This window comes from Pseudorasbora parva, chromosome 25, assembly GCF_024679245.1.
Source record: "Pseudorasbora parva isolate DD20220531a chromosome 25, ASM2467924v1, whole genome shotgun sequence".
NCBI classification, from domain to species: domain Eukaryota; kingdom Metazoa; phylum Chordata; class Actinopteri; order Cypriniformes; family Gobionidae; genus Pseudorasbora; species Pseudorasbora parva.
The window spans coordinates 29,390,289-29,410,612 of NC_090196.1; the positions used below are offsets into that span (position 1 = coordinate 29,390,289).

Genomic DNA, 20,324 nt, shown 5'->3' on the forward strand with positions numbered 1-20,324 from the left:
CCTCAAACTATATTTACACTACAGACCGCGGCACAGGGCTGAAGGAGCAGGTGTTGTGCTTCTGTTCATAGGCACCTGGAGGAGAAGATTACAGAGAGCGAGAGAAGAAGAGAAGAGATGGAGAGACAGATGGCTGACCTCCAGGAGGAGAACGAGCAGCTGCAGAAAGCTCAGCTCTCAGAGAGTGAAGCCAAGAACAAACTCAGACAGGAGACGTCACACCTCACAGCTGAGAATATGGTGTGTGTGTGTGTGTGGGGGGGGGGGGGGGGGTGTTTTTGTGAAATATAAGGACACAAATGTGTATAATAACATGGGTATGACACAGGTATTACAAGGAGAGGCTGAAATATGAGGACATTGGCCATGTCCCCACTTTTCAAAATGCTTATAAATCACACAGGATGAGTTTTTTTTAGAAAGTAAAAATGCAGAACATTTCCTGTGATGGGTAGGTTTAGGGGCAGGGGCAGTGTGTGTGTGTGTGTGTGTGTGTGTGTGTGTGTGTGTTTGTGAGCCTGTTTATGTGTTTGATGAGGACACAAATTTGTATAACTACATGGGTATTACACTGGTATTACACTATAAATGTGGTTTATGAGGACATATCAAATGTCCTAATATTTCAAATAGCTTTAAAAACATACTAAATTATGTTTCTTTAGAAAGTAAAAATGCAGATTGTTTCCTGTGATGGGTAGGTTTAGGGGCAGTGTGTGTGTGTGTGTGTGTGTGTGTGTGTGTGTGTGATGGGTAGGTTTAGGGGCAGGGGCAGTGTAGGGGGATAGAAAAATTTGTACGGTGTAAAAACCATTACGCCAATGGAGAGTCCCTGTTAACCACATAGACCAACGTGTGTGTGTGTGTGTGTGTGTGTGTGTGTGTGTGTGTGTGTGTGTGGTTTTACACTCATGATTTTATGATGTATTCATTTAGCTTTTTTCCATGCATAAATAAAGAATAAATAAACCCCTAAAAAATAATACAGTAATATTATAATATACAACATTAAAAAACGGTTGGGGAAATGCACACACGATTAATAATAGATATTTTGTTTATATATATTGTTGTGTTTTATTTTATATCATAGTTTATTTATAAAATATTTTATTTATTTATATTATATTATTTCTGCATGAATATGTGGATTTATTTATGCATTTTTTTAAATGTTAATGCCACCATCTTCCTGAAAGGCATTTAGGTGTTTTGCAGACCAAAAGGTCGATCTGTTAATCTTAATCTGATGTGTTGAGATGATTTTCTTCTTGGTTCAGGACTATGAGGAGCAGTCGGACATGAAGGACAGATTGATAAAGCGACTTCAAGACCAAATCAAAGCTCTTCAAACACATGTGACAGGTAAAACTCTCCATTTACCTGATTTCACATTTAGCCAATCCGGTCTCATCCTCTGCATGTTTCGTTTTCTCATCAGACAATCAGAAAGCAGTACCGGCCGTGCCCAAAGAGTACTTGGGCATGTTGGAGTACAAGAAGCAGGATGAAAGCAGGCTGATCCGGACGCTCATACTCGGTAAATCTATAATGCAAAGCTAGTGTAAGTTCAAATCATAACTCATAACTTACCCATTCATTTGTAATCTGCAGAGCTGAAACCTCGCGGTGTGGGTGTGCAAATGATCCCTGGTCTGGCTGCACATCTCCTCTTCATGTGTGTGAGACACGCCGATTACCTCAACGATGGAAACAAGCTCAAATCACTCATGCATGGCATCATTACTGCCATAAAAGAGGTCATCTCGGTAAGACACTGTGCATGCCCGACTGTCCTCTAAATATGTGGCAGCAAAACCTGAGATAGAGACAGGAGTTACCCTCAGGTTTGAATGCAGGTGGTTTTTATTTAGGTGAATTCTCATTATTTAGTGTAAGTTGCGAGGTGGGGCCTCCATGGATCAGACTTGTTTGTTTCAGCACATCCCACAGATGCTCAGTTGGATTGAGATCTGAGCAATTTGGAGAGCAAGTCAATGCCTTAAAGGGGTACTTCAGCGCTGGGAAGATGAATCTGTATTTAAACTGGGTCATTAATGTAGTAGAAATGTGAAATTATTTTTTAATTTGGTGCTTTCTAGACAGAGAAAAGACAGAAAATGTATTTTTTTCTCATGGGGATGAAAGACTACAATTCCCAGAATGCTTCGCTGCCCTGTGAGGCCACTCCCAAAGCCACCGCTACTGGATTACAGAGACTGAATTCCTACAATTAAATACTGAACGTGTCTGTTCAATATAACGATCGAGTTGCCGCGTGAGTTTCACAGCAGACTCAGATTAGGAGTCAGATGAGCTCTCGTGATGAGAGCTGAGGTAATCGCGACCACATTCGCGGCATACATTCACAACGCGTTTTCAGTTCATGCCTTTGGAAGCTTAACTTTCATAGAAATTAATTTGAGAAGTTAAAACACTTACATTGCTTAGCATCCGTTTAAAAATTAATGCCTGTAGCTGAGCTGTGCTGTGTGATCTCCATCCCCCATGCACGAGTTGAAAACATGCGGAAATGGCTCCCTCTGCTGGCTGTAGTCTTAAGCCTCTGGGCAATCATTCCTCTCGTGACGCAAATATCGTCAATTTGCGTCACGAGAGGAATTTTTCCAGGAATAAAATGCATAAATCTCTCGTCTCTGGGGGATATAAGAGGGGGGAGCACGATCATTTGAATATACTCCAGGGTTTCTACTGATACAAAGCCATATGTTAATCGCTGAAGTAACCCTTTAAACTCGTTGTTGAGCTCCTCAAACCATTCCTGAACCATTCTGCTTTGTGTCATGAGCATTATCTGCTGAAAGAGCCACAGCCACCAGAGAATACCGTTTCCATGGTCTGCAACAATGCTTAGGTGGGTGGTATGTGTCAAAGTAACATCCACATGGATGGCAGGACCCAAGGTTTCCCAGCAGAACATTGCCCAAAGCATCACACTGCCTCCGCCGGCTCGCCTTCTTCCCATAGTGCATCCTGGTGCCATGTGTTCCTCAGGTAAGCGACACACACACACCCAACCATCCACGTGATGTAAAAGAAAACGTGATTCATCAGACCAGGCCACCTTCTTCCATTGCTCCGTGGTCCAGTTCTGATGCTCACGTGCCACTGTTGGTGCTTTCGGCGGGGTCAGGGGTCAGCATGGGCACTCTGACTGGTCAGCGGCTATGCAGCCCCATACACAACAAACTGATGCTCTGTGTATTCTGACACCTTTCTATCAGAACCAGCATTAACTTCTTTAACAATTTGAGCTCCAGTAGCTCGTCTGTTTGATCGGACCACATGGCCCAGCCTTCGCTCCCCACGTGCATCAATGAGCCTTGGCCGCCCATGACCCTGTGGCACTTTTGATAGAGACTGACCACTGCAGACCGGGAACAGCCCACAAGAGCTGCAGTTTTGGAGATGCTCTGACCCAGTCGTCTAGCCATCACAATCTGGCCCTTCTCAAGCTCACTCAAATCCTTACGCTTGCCCATTTTTCCTGCTTCTAACACATCAACTTTAAGGACAAAATGTTCACTTGCTGCCTAATATATCCCACCCACTAACAGGAGCCGTGATGAAGAGATCATCAGTGTTATTTTCTTCACCTGTCAGTGGTCATAATGTAATGCCTGATCGGTGTATATATATATATACGTAAATAGAACTGGCATAACCGAAATATATCACCATATCACTGAGCTACCAAATTGCATGTATTTTGCATCTTTTTAACACACGATCACATGTGAATACAACCAAGGCTCTACAGAATCCTCTGACATGGGATTTTGCTTCTGCATGTCGCTAGAGTTTCCTTAATGATGGTAATTATGATGAGGATTATGATGAGGATGATGATTATGATTTCAGGGCCATCAGGAGAATTTTGAAGTTCTGTCCTTCTGGCTCTCCAACACATATCACTTCCTCAACTGTCTCAAACAGTACAGCGGGGACGAGGTAAAGCCTCTTTCTGTGTCTGTCTCCTTCACTATTAAAGACCCAATAAAATGTACATTAGAGTATTGATTTATTTATTGTTTTTTTTTACTGTATTTATTGTATTGTTTCTGTATTTTACTTCCATTTCCTGTTTGGCAGTACTTAAAGCGCATTCTAAATACAATCCATTATTATTAACACATCAACACCTGCTTTCAAAGTGTGTCTTATTGTCTTGTCTCAGTGTCTGAAACCAACCAATGAGATTCCTTTTTTTTCCTCCATCAACAGGAGTTCATGAAGCACAACACGCCTCGTCAGAACAAGAACTGCCTGATGAACTTTGACCTGTCAGAGCACCGGCAGATTCTCAGCGACCTCGCCATCAACATCTACCATCAGTTCATCAGCGTGATGGAGGACGCGCTCTTTCCCATGATCAGTAAGGATGAAGTTGGTGTTTGGGACCCACTTCATATTAGGTGGCCTTAACTACTATATACTAACATTTTAATTAATCATTTGATACAATGCACTTAGGCCACCTAGTATAAGGTGTTTGTAAATATAATGCACATCGTCTTGTTAAACGATGCCCTCTCTGTTCAGTCCCCGGGATGTTGGAGCATGAAAGTCTCCAGGGAATCTCCAGCATGAAGCCCGGCGGTTTCCGTAAGCGCTCAAATAGCATGTTTGAGGAGGACGGGGACCTGAGCGAGGGCGAGGCGTTCAGCGTGAGCTCCATCCTGCAGCAGCTCGGCACGTTCCACACCAGCATGGCTCAGCAGGGCATGGAGCCGCAGCTGCAGGGTCAGGTCATAAGACAGCTGTTCTACCTCATCGGATCCACCTCGGTGAACAGCATTCTGCTCCGTAAGGACCTGTGCTCCTGCCGGAAGGGCATGCAGATCAGGTGCGTATATGTGCTACTTTTAAAGGGTTAGTTCACCCAAATTGATGTCATTAACTCCTCACCCTAATGTCGTTCCACAGCCGTAAGACCTCCGTTCATCTTCGGAACACAGTTTAAGATATTTTATATTTATTCTGAGAGCGTATGCAAGTGTATGCACACTATACTGTCCATGTCCAGAAAGGGAATAAAAACATCATCAGTAGTCCATATGAGACATCAGTGGGTTCATTAGAATCTCTTGAAGCATCGAAAATACATTTTGGTCCAAAAATAACAAAAACTACGACTTTATTCAGCATTGGCTTCTCTTCCGTGTTTGTTTTCAATCCTCAAATAAAGATTCGAACGGTTATGAATCAGCGTATGGATTCATGATTCACAAAATAATAATTAATCAAAAGGGACAATTTAGAATGTTCTAAAAGATTCAGATATTGAATGCTGTTATTTTGAACATTATATTCATCAAAGAATCCTGAAAAAATCAAAGATGCTTAAAATCTGGGTTATTAAAGTTAACTAAAACAATAAAAAAAGAAGAAAAAAAAACCTAAATAAATGTTCAAAATATTATAAAATAAAAGAATAATAATTAAAAAAAGATAATTTTGAAATATGATATGAAATAAAATTAAATATAATAGATTTTATATATTTTAAATTAAATATCAAGGAAACATTTCTTGAAACATTTAATGTAGTTTAACTTGATGTACTAAAATAACTAAAATAAAAAACAACAACTATAAAGACATTTTAAAAACAACTTCTAGACTAAAGACGAGTAAAAGAGTAAAACTGGAATAGACAGCTCTGGGAAAAAAGAAGAGATCACTTAACATTGAGAAATCAATATAATAATATACAATTAATTCAAAATATAAATAAAAACTCGTAATAGTAGCTCCCAGATAATGAAATAACGCTGCTGAAAATTCAGCTTTGCCATCACTGAAATAAATTACATTTTAAAATATATTCAATGAGAAAACATAATTTTACATTAAAATCTAATAATTTTTCACAAAATTTATGTTTTTACTTAGCCTGACAAGCCAAACCCACATCAAGATGTTTGGTCTGGAAACTCACCATTGACAGCTCAATCCGAGGGGTGGATAAACGGTCGTCTTTCAAACTCCCTCTGCACGCGATAGGATAGCGCTACACCAACCAGAGCAACGAAGGTGAAGCAGAGCTCGCTGACAGATTAAACATTCGCCGTATCCGGTCGGCTAAACTCCGAACACATCTCCCCTTTTTAAGAATGACTTCAGTGCCGTTCTTTGTTCTTTTCTCAGAGAAAAGCTTAACTCCAAGTCTTCTAGAATCGCAGTCAAAGCTGATTCAAAAGACCGCCGTTCGCCAGCTTCAGTGTTTACTAGAAGCACGCAAACGCAACTCAGCCGTCGTTATTATGGCCCCGCCCACCGACTCTATACACGATGTGATTGGCCCGGCAAGAGTTAGGGGAATACAGCTCAGAAGGGTATTGAGAGTTCCTAGACGACACTTGCGGGCAGATTAAATTTGCTGCCGCTAGGGTGCGTCTAGATTTCCAGGCTAGTTTTTACTGTAATTTGTGGTCAAATAAATGCAGCCTTGGTGAGCAGAAGAGACTTCTTTCAAAAACGTTAAAAACTTTTACCAAACCCAAATGTTTGAACAGTAGTCTGTATATTCTTTAATTAGTTTCCAATATGTTGCACGTTATTTCATTTTTAATTAGAGTTTACATAGAAATGTCTTAACATGGTTGACCAATCAAACAGTGAGTCAAGAAAGAGATGGCTCTGGATATCGTTTCCTGCTTGACACAATAAATGAAGAGATATATACTGCACAAATAGCATAGGTATTATGGTAGTTTGCCTTTTTGAACGTCTTCAGAAATGGAGTTTAATAGGGCATCTTTATTTTTCAGGTGTAACATCAGTTATCTAGAGGAGTGGCTGCGAGAGAAGGGTCTGCAGAGCAGCTGTGCCATGGACATGCTAGGGCCACTGTCTCAGGCCGCATGGCTTCTTCAGGTCAACAAGACCACAGATGAAGACGCAGTCGAGATCAAGCAGAGATGCCCCGAGCTCTCCGCCGTGCAGGTGCCACTTTACTAATTTGAGAAGAATTTAAATTGTGCCAAGAGTGCCGTAGAGTGTCAATTCTTTAGTCTCATTTATAAATCTGGTTGTTTTCTGTTTTTGTAGATCGTGAAAATCCTCAACTCCTACACACCCATTGATGATTTCGAAAAGCGAGTGACTCCCTCCTTTGTCCGCAAAGTGCAGGTAAGATTTTTCTTTTTTTTAAAAGGGTTATGAAACCCCGTTTCAACAGCAGTCAGTTCTCACCACGGTTTTTAAAATTGCTATAAAAGCGGGCGTGGTTTAGCGGCGGAGTGGAGGGGAGACTGACGGCACATCAACAGCATCTGATTCAGACCATTTTATTTCTCTCTCATTAAAAGCATCAAAGCTTCCCACAAATGCATGCTGCAAATGACCATTACAGTACACGCAACTCAATATACACATGGATTTTAAAGCTCAGCGTTACACAAATACATATATCCTGTGATGGCTATAATTCAATGCACAATTAAATGCACAGCCATTCACAGTTTGTTCTCTGCATTGGACATTTATATGAACACGCTGTTGCATAACTTTGATAATCTTTGAGGCTTATTTTGTGGGGTTTTATATGCCGTTTGGTCGGTTAAATGACGGTTACACTCACAGTGTGGATGAATCGTGTTGTGTGAAGACTCGGGATCTATTGAAGAGAACGTAGGCAACGCAGACACTCATAAAAAGCAGAAAAAACTTGTGTTTGATCCATTAATGCATCTCTCAGTTACTGTATGCAATCTCACTGTTAGAAGCGCCAGTCAGAGTAAAATGCCTATCGATGTGTGCTGTCATGAATAATTAAGCCCGTGCTGTCATGAATTAAGCAACGGGTCTTCTCATAGGATAAAGACACGCAGTCAGATGAATAATTATTAGACACAGATGAGTCATCGCCGTACTATAGTACGAGAAAGCGTCAAAACCTATGACATTGACATGAAGACAAATTGAAATCAGGAAGTTAAAAAAAGAGCAAAAAGGTTTTAAATTAACTAGTTTTCTCCAGATGGTAAAATTGTCTTCCATGATATTCAACACACATACTTCTGTTAAAATCTCAGAAAATGTGGTTCAGGGTTTCATGATCCTGGTAGACATTCAGAAGAGTGGAATCAGTAAAATGTTTATGTTTTGGAAAGGCTCAAAAATAGAGTAAATATTATTGCGATTTAAAAATGTTAAAATGTAATTTATTCCTGTGATCAAAGCTGAATTTTGCGCATCATTACTCCAGTATTCATTGTCACATGATCCTTCAGAAATCATTTTAATATGATGATTTACTGCTCAAGAACATTTATGATTATTATCAGTGTTAAAAACAGTGAACTATGATACATACTTTCTTTGGTGAGTAGAAAGCAGCATTTGTTTAAAATATAAATCATTTATAACATTACGAATGTCTGTAGTGTCAATTTTGATCAATTTAATGCATCTTCGCTGAATAAAAGTATGGAATTTTTTTTATTAAAAAGTCTTACTGACCTTACTGACAAGCATCTGTATAGTAGAAAACAGGTAAATAATCAATAGAGGGCAACAGTGTAGTTTTGGAAGTAAAAACTATCAAATAATAAATTGTTTTTGAACAATAACTTATAAACCTTTTTAAGTTTTAATGAGGTTGTTAATGCTCATTTCAGGTCATTTAAAAAAAAAGAATCACATTAAACAGCAGACTTCCTAGTGAAAAACTACATTACCCATGGTGCTGTACAAAAACCACCAATCAGTGAGTCAGAAAAAGCAACATGTGCCAAAATTGCTCTTTAAGCTCCACCCACTTCCAAGAAGCACGGCGAAATATGCAATTTCTCTACACTCTAAAGATGCTTAAATATTTTTATAATATATAGGTTATATATATATAATTATCAACATTTGTACATGAGAAGTTTAATTTAGTAATGTCATTTGCAATGCTTTATGGGATTGTAGTTCTTTCCCTCATTAAAGGTCTTGTCTTTTTGGCTGATTTTCAAATCAAAGTTTGTAATGTTGTGATTCACCTCATTGGCTCAGTTCATGGCTTATAACTCTTAAACAAAGACCAATTTAAAATCCCTATGGGAAAAATGAATGGAAATGGTACTTCCGGAAACCAGCGCTGCTGAAAACATGGGCGGGGAGCCGGGGGCTAATGCACTCTATTGTAGACTTGAGCATCACCTGGACCTCTGATTGGCTTTTGTTTTTGTCTCCATGCCAACAGGCATTGCTGCAGGAGCGCGAGGGCTCGTCTCAGCTCATGATGGATTCACAGTATCGTTTCCAGGTCACCTTTCCCTTTTGCCCCTCACCGCAAGCACTGGAGCTCCTACAGGTGCCCAGCAGCCTCCGCCTGGGCTTCGCCACTCGTATTTGACCTTTGATTTCAGGTCCAGGGACCAGTTGCCATTTAGACATCTAATTTTTTCTGAGACCTAGCTTTTTTAAAGCTAATTACATAGAAATGTAGAGTGTACCGTTTGGCAAACTGCTAGTTGCTTAAAGGGGTGGTTCCGTGTCTTTTTTTCTAGGCTTGGTCGTGTTTTTGGGGCGCAGTATAACATGTCTTAATACTTCTTTCTTTTTTTTATTGATATGGGCCGTATTTTTCTTCTATTTGACCTTTATTCCACACCACTGTCTCCACTGTCCTTTGAACGGCTTGTTTGCTTCCTGCTTCTTTGAAGCCCATCCCTCTGAAAAACGCATTGGTTGTAGATTGGTTAGATGGCCAAATGTAGTTTCCTGTATTTTTATTGTGCCAAACCTTAAGTGCCAAGCACAGGTTGCCGGAAATGCCACGCCCCTTGCCATTACGGGCAGAAGTCACATCTGGGGCAGTGTTGATGTTCATATCAAGGGTTTATGATGTCACCAACCCGGAAGAAGCTCGTTGTAGTCCAAACCGGCCGTTTTTGTAGGCAATAAACTGCCATAACTTTAAAAGACAATATCTCAGTTTGCATTGAACTTTCAGCGCTGTCACTTTGCAGATACTGTTTATGCTCAAGCAGAAACATTACACACTAACTAAAGTTTAAAAAGGGAAATCACATGAAACCACCCCTTTAAGTCTTAGCTGTGTTCACGCCACTGACAGCAGTACTTATGATCAGGATGTGTCTATGACCTGGATGCATTATGTAAATGCTGCTAACATTAATGCTAACATTTGTATATTTTTAGATTTATTTATAAATATTTTAATCACATTCTCTAATAGTATCTTTTAAAATAGATTTTTACAAGATCAATCATGAACAAACACTGTAACATTCATTTCCTTAACCTAAACCAACCTCCAATGTTCAGATCCGTTTGGTAAATCCTAAATGATTACTGTCACAAATTGCTCTTCCATTGAATTTTTTATACGTCAGAAATAAATCAATGAACACAACTGCCAAATGAGTCCTCCTCTCTTCGCCATCCACCACAGCTCTCACAATATGCAGTGGAAATGCAATATTTATGATGGTTATTCTCTGAGGACTAGAGAAGAAAACCCTCAGAAATAATCTAGCAATTAGTAAACCCTGAGGATGCATTTTACAAAAACAACATTTAAGCCTATTTTTATGATTGGAATTAAGCCTTTCCCCCCAATTATTCATTGCTGTAATGTTTTACTTTTAAGTGTTCATTTTCAGTGATCATTTGCATATTCTCCATACTCTAATCAGGTAATGATAATCATCAGTAGACATTTTTTATTAAAATCAACGCATTCAAAATTGTATACCAGTACTAGATTAACTAGAAGAAATACATTATTATTGATGTCAGTGTTGCTTAATACTCATCAAAAATTATGTAAAAGTGGAAATAAATAAATGCATAAATGAAAAAAATACTATTATACATAAATAAAAATAAATAAATACATTTCTTTGTATATTTATGTATTTATTTGTTTTCTTTTTACATTTCATATATTTATGTGTTCATTATTTTGTCAGCTTTAGAATTCCATAACACAGTTTGAACCTTTTAATTAAAAAAGAAAAAGAAAATTATCAAATATTTAAATGAAGGTAAAATCATAAATAATTGATTTTAATAAACTTAATATAATAAACTTATTATTATTTTTTTTTTTACTAAATATACTTGAGATTGATCAAATGCACCACATTATGATATTCTGAGAAACAGGGCATTCATTAGGCTACTAAGAATCTGTTATTTTAGTATCATTTATATACTAGTATTAATATTTTGAATTAGCTTTAATTTTTATATAGGCTACTCGATTTTAATTTTAGTTTAAAATTTAGTAATTTTTTTTATTGTTATTTTTTTATGTGTTCTGTTTAAATATTCTATTTAGCTTTCATTTACAGTATTATTATTTCAAACTTAAACAGAACAACAAAAAAATATAGTAATATAAAATATTTAAATGAAGGTAATTGCTTAAATAAGTTTTCATTTTGAGGTAAATCCTGAAATTGATCAAATGGAACAGTGAAGTTACAGATAACATATTTTCCAGTCAGGGATTTGGGGATCCCGTGCAGATGTAGAAAGCACACATATTGATCATCAGGAGGATATAATAATAACGCACATCCGAGTGGCTCAGTCTCTGGGGGTTCAGACGGATGCTGAAGGGAGCGCGAGAGCGCGCGCGTCCCTCGTGACGTCACGCCGGCTACACCAGCATCCATCCGTGCGCTCTGTGTCCTGGCTCTACTCCGTGTCCCTGCTCTCCTTTCCCCCCCTTAAAAAACACTCTTCTCTTGAGTTTTCTCGTGGAAATGGCCGCGCAGGAGGTGGACGCGCCGCCTGGTGATACTCTGACGACGCTCAAATCCGAATCCGAGACGCTGAAGACGAAGCTGGAGGAGGAGAGAGCCAAACTGCACGATGTCGAGCGTAAGAACCGTTAAACCGCCGTATGTGTGTTTAATGAAGACATACGCCAGGAGCTTAACGTATCAGCATGTGTACCGAAGAGGAAATCGAAGCAATCAGTCGTTTAGATAAACTAACTAGTGTTGAGAGGTGATGAGGAGGAGGATGATAATGGTGGAGGTGGCGAGGGAGCGTTTATTTTCCGTTCAGCATCACATTAGGATATTCCGAGAAACAGGGCAGTCATTACTCAGAACCAGTGTTACTTAAGTACTATTTAAAGTATTAATATTTATAATTATGTGAATAAAGGCACAATATGTAAGATTTTTTGATTAAAATCTAAAAACCACTAACTTAGATCAGTGTTATTTATTTTGTTGACTTGTGTAGTTACATTATGCCAAATGTTTCCAAGAATATTTAAATAAGAGAAATAAGCAATTTAAACCAGGACACCGACCATGTCTGTCAAATATCAATGACATCATACGCACTTAGACACCATGGAAACAATAAAGACTTTAATGTATGTTGTTTCATTAGACAGGTGAGCAACAGTTTGGATGAATCATTGATAGAAAACTAATGAACTAAATTAACATTATTCACAGTCTTATTGTTTAAATCTGGTTTTCTTGGTTTACTGCTAGTACCATTATTTTACCATCTTTTTCCACATCCAAATGTGTGTAATTTGATAAAACAGCGCTGCGTTACCCCACATACACATGGAGTGGAAGAAGCAGAAGTTCTCGTCTGCGGCATAATAAAAGTGCTGCGAAATCAACGCTTCATTATGCTATGCCTTCGTTTTGAATAAGCCACTCTAACCGCATGTTGTGGTTTTAACTTAGATTTTTATACCGTAATGTGTGTGTATGTGCAGTGTGTGTTCAAGTTATCATTATCGGCCGGATAAGAAAATTTTGCCGATATATTAAATCCGATAAATCATTTCCTTTAGCTGAGACACTTGAATTATGATTGGAATCATAAAAGGAAAATATAGTGTCATATAGGCTATGAAAAATAATCAGAGGTGGACAGTAACTAAGTACATTTACTTGAGTACTGTACTTAAGTACACTTTTTGAGTATCTGTACTTTACTTGAGTATAATTTTTTCTGGATACTTTTACTTCACTACATTTGAAAGACAAATATCGTACTTTTTACTCCACTAAATTTCTATCTCGAAAGTCGTTTCTGCAGCAGCTCTGAAAGTCGGAGGATGATTTTTTCCATCTTTAAATGTTTTTTTGGTGTTGTTGTTTCAGACAGTCTGTCAGGAATCACTCTTATAGGGTCATATACATTTCCCCAACTTTTTTTGAACACTGATCAGTTCATAGCAAAGTGGAAGAAGACGGTTCTTAGGCACAAGTGTGTGTGCACCCATAGCCATAGTTTGAAAGTATGCTTCAGTTAAAAAAAAAATCAAGATTAGTTTAGTTGGCATACACTTGGTGCATGTCTTATAAAATATTAACAATATAAACGTCTGGGAGAAAGAGAAGAGGAAAGTTGGGAGAATATCAGATGTGTATCAGTGTATTGGATCCGTGCATTCGGCCTTAAAGTGACAGCAGCTTTGTAAAGAGCTTTGTAACTTATATACAAGTATTTAAATGAGTTTAAGTTAGTCGTATGCTAGTATGTCAGATGGAGCATCACTGAATGGCTTAAACCATGATGACAGTGTGCATTTATACAACAATAATAAAATAATGCATTGGCATAAAAAAGGAAATTTACTTTGATACTTAAGTACTTTTGAAAACAAATACTTCTGTACTTTTACTTGAGTAAAAATCTATTTTTACAACTTTCACTTGTAACGGAGTAATATTTGACCAGTAGGACTTTTACTTTTACTCAAGTAATAAAGTTGTGTACTTTGTCCACCTCTGAAAATAATAATGAGAACATCATAATTGTGTGCTTGGGTCATGGCCTTTAATGGTGAGACTGTTTTTGAAATCAGGCTCACTTTAGACAAATTTGGATTTAGATTTATTGGCCAATATATCGATTATCAATCGGCTTTCAAATATAAAGAATTACCTTTTAACGGTATCAACCAAATATAAGTTTTCATATCAGTGTATCCCTAATTATAGGAATAAGAAAAACGAATTAAAATTATTTAAAAATGCATCATAAAGAGTTTTTTTTAATGAATCCTTTACATTTTTACAGTTTGTTTGTTCTTATTTAGTTAGTCATTATTTTGTGTTATATTGGCTACTTATTATTTTTTATTTATTAATAATAATTTTTTATTTATGTACTACTTTTAGTCCATATAGTTTAGTTTATTTATTTATACAGTTGCTGAACATTGTGCTGTACAAAAAAAATGTAAAAACAATATAATAAAACAGTCAAGATAATACAAAGACATATTTACATACAACAAAGCGCATGTTGATTCACATATTTATAAGCCTCCTCTAAAATGTACGTTTTAAGTTTTGCTTTAAATAAGAATTCTGTAGATATTAATCTAATAGATAGCGTTAGGAGTTTGGATCCGACTATGGCAAAAGCTGGTCTCCCTTTCTTTTTAGACGCGATCTAGGAACCTTCAGTAGCTTTTGATTCGAAGACCTTAAACATCTCCCAGTTATGTTAATAGTCAACAGCTGGGAAAGATAGGAAATTGCCAGCCCATTTAAAGCCTTAAAAACAAAAAGGAAAATCTTAAACTCTAATTTAAACTCACCGACAACAATACAGAGAGAGTAAAACAGGTGTAAAGTGCTCATATTTGCGTGTGCATATAACATAATAGTTTGTAAATGTATATATATATATATATATATATATATATATATATAATATGTGTGTGTGCGTGTGGCATTAATATTGTGACTGTTCTAATCAGTTCATCAAGTGGCGGAGAAGATTGAGGCTTTGGGTCAGTTTGTCATGAAGACCAGGCGAACGCTGAAAGGCCACGGGAATAAAGTCTTGTGTATGGACTGGTGTAAAGACAAGAGGAGACTCGTCAGCTCGTCTCAGGTCAGTCAGCAAACATTAGATCTAGGGCCTATTTTTACATTCAATCAATTTATCATTAATTATTATTATATTTTCTCTTGTATTTTAGGATGGAAAGGTGATTGTATGGGATGCATTTACAACAAATAAGGTGAAAAGAGACTTCTAATGACTAATGTTGATATAAAATGTGATGTGATTTTTGTTTAAATTACATTATTCCACTTCGTTTATAAGCCTTGTTGTTTTTTAATGACATATTTCACGGCTCCGTTCTCATTATTTCAAATGTCTTGACAGGAGCATGCAGTGACTATGCCCTGTACGTGGGTCATGGCCTGTGCTTACGCCCCGTCTGGATGTGCAGTGGCTTGTGGGTGAGTCTCTGTCTGGCTCCTTTCTGAATCAAGAGCAGAGCCTTTCTGAATCACAGCAAAACCTTTGCTATGTTTCACTTGAAACGGGCCTTGCAACAGAAGCGGCCTCCGCTTGCGCTCGGAGAAAAACCCTGCCCTCCGCTAATATGCGGTGCACACACACCGGCACATCGGATATGTATGGGGACTTGGGAAACATTTATAAAATTGCTTCCAAACAAAGTACAAAAAAGTCTCTGTATAAGTATTCTTGTATTAAAGGGTTCACCCAAAAATGAAATTTCTTTCATTAATGACTGACCCCAATGTCGTTCCACACCCATAAGACCTCCGTTCATCATTCGGAATACAGTTTAAGATATTTTATATTTAGTCAGAGGGCTTTCTGTCCTTTAAATGTGTATGCACACTTGCTGTCCACATCCAGAAGTAATGAAAACATCCTCAAAGTAGTCCATATGTGACATCAGTTAGTTAGTTAGACACTTTTGAAGCGTCGACAATACATTTTGTTCCAAACTTTACAAAAACTATGACTTTATTTAGCATTGTCTTCTCTTCCGTGTTCCTCAAATAAAGATTCAAACGGTCGTGAATCAGCGGATTGATTCATGATTTGTATCGCCAATGCCACATGATTTCAGCAGTTTGCCAGTTTGACACGCGATCCGAATCATGATTCATGACCGTTTGAATCTTTATTTGAGGAATACAGACATTTTTGGGTGAACTAACCCTTTAATATTTATTAATGTATCTGTTGTTTTTCTCAGTGGGTTGGACAATAAGTGCTCTGTGTACCCTCTGTCCCTGGACAAGAATGAGAACCTTGCCGCCAAGAAGAAATCAGTGGCCATGCACACCAACTACCTGTCTGCATGCTGCTTTACAAACTCAGATATGCAGGTAAGCTTCAGTGAAGGGTGAAATAATGTAACGGTGTCTTGCATTATACCGACTGCCATGCGTTTTGTGTTTGAGGTAGATCCTGACGTCTAGCGGCGACGGCACGTGTGCTCTTTGGGATGTAGAGAGCGGTCAGATGCTGCAGAGTTTCCATGGACATGCGGCTGATGTGCTGTGTCTGGACCTTGCCCCCTCTGAGACCGGAAACACATTTGTGTCAGGGGTGGGAACAAACACTGGCCCTCGCCTTGAATGCCACACATTACCTTACATAACCTTAAAGTCAACATGGGAGTCCCTATTTACTTTCTTAATGCATGCGCTTGGTCGTATTGCGCTTGATTTATCCCTCTTACTTTTTTAGGGTTTTACAGGCAAGTAAGCCTGGTATTAAGCCTCGTCTCAGACTAAAATGCATGTTTGATCTGTCCTAACTGAAAGCATGACATATCTTAAAATATGTCAGTGCCATTGTTTTGTCTCAAGGGATTGACATTAACAATCCCTTTGGCGGGTTGAATTTTTTATACATTTTTCAGTTGTAGTCTTTTTTTGATACATATCAATGCTGAAATATCTGAAATGCTGAAATTTCCCTCAGAATAGGCACACAACACCCGCGTGCTCTCTCTCTCTCTCTCTCTCTCTCTCTCTCTCTCTCTCTCTCTCTCTCTCTCTCTCTCTCTCTCTTTCATCTCTTCGACAGCAATTGACACACAAACCCGCTTCCTCTCACTCGTTTAATTTTTCTCTGGATGAATATTGCTGCTGTTATAGGCCTTGAATTTTGGTGTGGGATTGCGCGCATTGTGTATGATTTTACTAATTCCTGCAGATTTTGCGCACCTACATAAAGCCGCCTCTTTGCACTAAATTGACCACATGCATGGTTACTTCCTGGTTTTCTATAAGCCAGCTTTTTCTGCATTTTCGGTGAATTGTTAGCTGTCATTCTGTACTCGTTGTACATCCACACAAAACCATCAATGGTTGACTTTCCTATTGTAATGCAGTTATCACACTTACGTAATTTGTCAATAAAGCCGCTTTATTGATTGCAATAAAGACTTGAAGCTAATGGTAACGTTGGAATAAGATACACGGCACCTGTAATTGTAAACGCACACTGTAAACATGCAAACGCAACATTTTTTCAGCACTTCAAATGTTGATTTTTAATGTGATGACCAAAAACATTATTTGTTCATCCTTCTTAGATAGTTCCCGTTTGTAAAAACAAACTATTCAAGACGTAGGAAATCCAACATTTGATTAAAAACACTTTTTTAAAAAGAAAAAAGAAATAAATTACCATTATAACCAGGAGATGGCGGCAGAGGAGCATTGGCTCATATTAGCCATTTACGGTAATATTTTTTCACCCAGTTTCACATTAAATTTAGTCACTTTATCAACTTTTTTTCTAATCATCCTCTCGAGAAGGTTTTGTCTGGTTTTGTGACCCAGAAGAGTTGCAGAACAAGCCCACACAAAGCTTTCACACACAGACACATGAGCACAATGGAGCTGTTAACATGCCTGTGCAGTGACCTGCGTGTTCTCACGTCTCTCAGGGCTGCGATAAGAAGGCCTGCGTGTGGGACTTGCGGACGGGACAGTGTGTCCAGTCTTTTGAGACTCATGAATCAGACATCAACAGCGTGCGGTAAGTGTCCTCGGGTCTGTTTTCTCCTCTTCAGGGTCTGTCATAAAGCATAAAAAAACACAAAGTTGACTCTGACATTTAAGGCCTTTTACGATGCTGGTAAATATTTATAGTCTGTGTAAACACTCAAAATGTCATGACCAGAAATAGGCACGGAAGAAGCATTGCTAATATGGCCGTCGACTGATCCGACTTGTCTTTTAAAGGACTTTGGCTGCACCTTCGAGTATTGTCGGATGTTTACTGAGCGAGTTCATATTTTATTACCACTGCAGGTACTATCCAAGCGGAGATGCTTTCGCTTCAGGCTCAGATGATGCTACTGTGAGTCTTTTCAATCCTTACGTTTTTTTTCATACTTGCAGTGTTGAAATAATGAAAAATGCATTGTATGTGTTTATAGTGTCGTCTCTATGACTTGAGGGCAGACCGAGAGGTGGCCATTTATGCCAAAGAGAGCATCATATTTGGAGCCTCTAGTGTGGATTTCTCTCTCAGCGGTAAGCAATGACACTGTTTGGAATATCATAATACAGGTAATATTTACTGTATACTAATTTTTTTTGAAAAATGTGCAGTGCTTATCCAGAACACACTGTGTAGTGTATCGCATCCCACAGTTCAGTGCACTCAACCTCCCTTTTTCAGTGTGATGAACTAGAAGTTATCAGACCAATCAAATAGTGACATTAACATAAAAAATTGTGGTTGATATTACAGTTGAGAAGCTATTGCTATACTTATATATTATACACTTGAAGAGAAAAATATAACGATACAATAAATGTAATTAATGTCTTTATTCTTCAGAAAGAATAATTTAGTCACTTTACTAAGTCTTTACAAACCAGAATGCATGGAATAGAACACAGACACACACACCCACACACACTTTTATTAATTAAATATATAGCTATATGACGTTTATATATAAAATATGTATATGTAACATTTATAAATGTATTAATAATATATATTAACTTAATTTTTTCAAACTATTATTTTCTTATATATTTTTACTTACACATACATTCATTTATATATATATATATATATATATATATATATATATATATATATGCATTTATTGAATAAGTTTAAACATGTAAAAACATACATGTATTAATTACCATACAAGCGTACGAGTGTGTGTGTGTGTTTTGTGTGCTGTGTATGTAGAATATATATGTATATTCTATATACAGCATTGTAATAATATTAATATATTATTTTTGAAGGAGTTTGTTGTTCATGCTATCCTAATGTCTTTGGGCAGGGAGATTGCTGTTTGGTGGTTACAATGACTACACCATCAATGTATGGGACGTTTTAAAGGGCACACGTGTGTCCATCTTATTTGGACACGAGAACAGAGTTAGCACCCTCCGCGTCTCTCCGGACGGGACAGCGTTCTGTTCGGGATCTTGGGATCATACATTACGGGTTCGTGGAAACATTTCTTAATACAGTGTAAGTGTATTGAGCATTGCAATGAATGTCTCAGAGTTTGTTTTTCTTTGTCTAGATCTGGGCCTGATGTTGCCTGAGCCTTAGACTGGCTGTGTTTCGTGTTTCTCACTGCTGGGATCGAAGGAAGCCGCAGACTTCAATAGTGCATTGATTGCAGTAGAGTATATGAGACAGACAGACTGTAGTGCATCCACTTCCGGCTCAAATCAACACAGCCACTCCGTTCAGCCCGCGCTTGGTATTATGGGATGGCCTTGGATGGTTTCTCTGGCAGCAATTACCCTTCTTTAATGCTGTTCTAGTTTGTGTGTAAGCGTGTGTGAACACATTGATCCAAGAAATAATTTATCAAACAATATCTTAAAAAATACAAATATATTCCATGTTGTCTAGGTCTGTGCATGAGGTTGAGGCTCATCAATGATTATTTACCAGATTAAATCATTTTTAATGAGTGAAACAGGAAAGACTGTTTAGCCGACACTATATCTGAAATGCAAGATAACAGATTTAGTGATGCTTTCTTGCTCATAATGGTCTGATTGTCATTGATTTATTATGCCACTATAGTTGTTCTTTCTTACTGTAGCAAAGTGTATATACCATAATATCATATAGGTTGTCATATCGACACAGATATCAATATACATAAACCAAATAAATGGATTTTAAACACTGAAAGCCATGTGGTGTCTCTTTATTTCATGTTTAATTATATTATATTATTTTTAAACTGATCTGTTTATTGATATTTCATGTTAAATTAACAGTTCATTAACACTTAATGGTTAAAGTGAGTTTTTTCAATTCATTTGAAAATTAAAAGTTTCCCCATTTAGACCCACTTCGAACTCCATTAAAACTCATTATTTTTCCTTTCATGGGACCCTAAATATTTTGCTTAATATTTTGCTTAATAATCTGTAAATAGTTTTCTGAAAAAATTATTATTTAATTTTAAAAAAATCACACTCATCATTATTTTATTTTATTTTATTATCCCATTCACAGTAGGCCTTGGTGCTACCGGGAATTTCCTATTCCCCACTTAT

The 20,324-nt window shown here is 37.7% G+C and overlaps 2 protein-coding genes across 2 annotated transcripts in view; both read left to right on the forward strand.

Annotated features, from left to right (window-relative positions):
- Positions 1 to 10,729, forward strand: part of myo5c (myosin VC) — a 37,380-nt gene extending 26,651 nt beyond the window's left edge. Inside the window, exons 32-41 of the mRNA XM_067436488.1 lie at positions 72 to 240; positions 1,281 to 1,365; positions 1,442 to 1,540; positions 1,615 to 1,769; positions 3,883 to 3,972; positions 4,246 to 4,396; positions 4,564 to 4,867; positions 6,795 to 6,969; positions 7,075 to 7,155; positions 9,215 to 10,729. Coding sequence (XP_067292589.1) covers positions 72 to 240; positions 1,281 to 1,365; positions 1,442 to 1,540; positions 1,615 to 1,769; positions 3,883 to 3,972; positions 4,246 to 4,396; positions 4,564 to 4,867; positions 6,795 to 6,969; positions 7,075 to 7,155; positions 9,215 to 9,367 — 1,462 coding nt within the window. The 3' untranslated portion in view covers positions 9,368 to 10,729. The remainder of the gene's footprint in view (positions 1 to 71; positions 241 to 1,280; positions 1,366 to 1,441; positions 1,541 to 1,614; positions 1,770 to 3,882; positions 3,973 to 4,245; positions 4,397 to 4,563; positions 4,868 to 6,794; positions 6,970 to 7,074; positions 7,156 to 9,214) is intronic.
- An 839-nt stretch (positions 10,730 to 11,568) lies between these two features.
- gnb5a (guanine nucleotide binding protein (G protein), beta 5a) lies at positions 11,569 to 19,953 on the forward strand. The gene is made up of 11 exons (XM_067437267.1): positions 11,569 to 11,868; positions 14,738 to 14,874; positions 14,963 to 15,004; positions 15,154 to 15,230; positions 16,004 to 16,136; positions 16,216 to 16,359; positions 17,711 to 17,802; positions 18,078 to 18,126; positions 18,206 to 18,302; positions 19,079 to 19,245; positions 19,328 to 19,953. The coding sequence occupies exons 1-11, from the start codon at positions 11,751 to 11,753 to the stop codon at positions 19,337 to 19,339; spliced, it is 1,068 nt and encodes a 355-aa protein (XP_067293368.1). The 5' UTR covers positions 11,569 to 11,750; the 3' UTR covers positions 19,340 to 19,953.
- Positions 19,954 to 20,324: the final 371 nt, after the last annotated feature.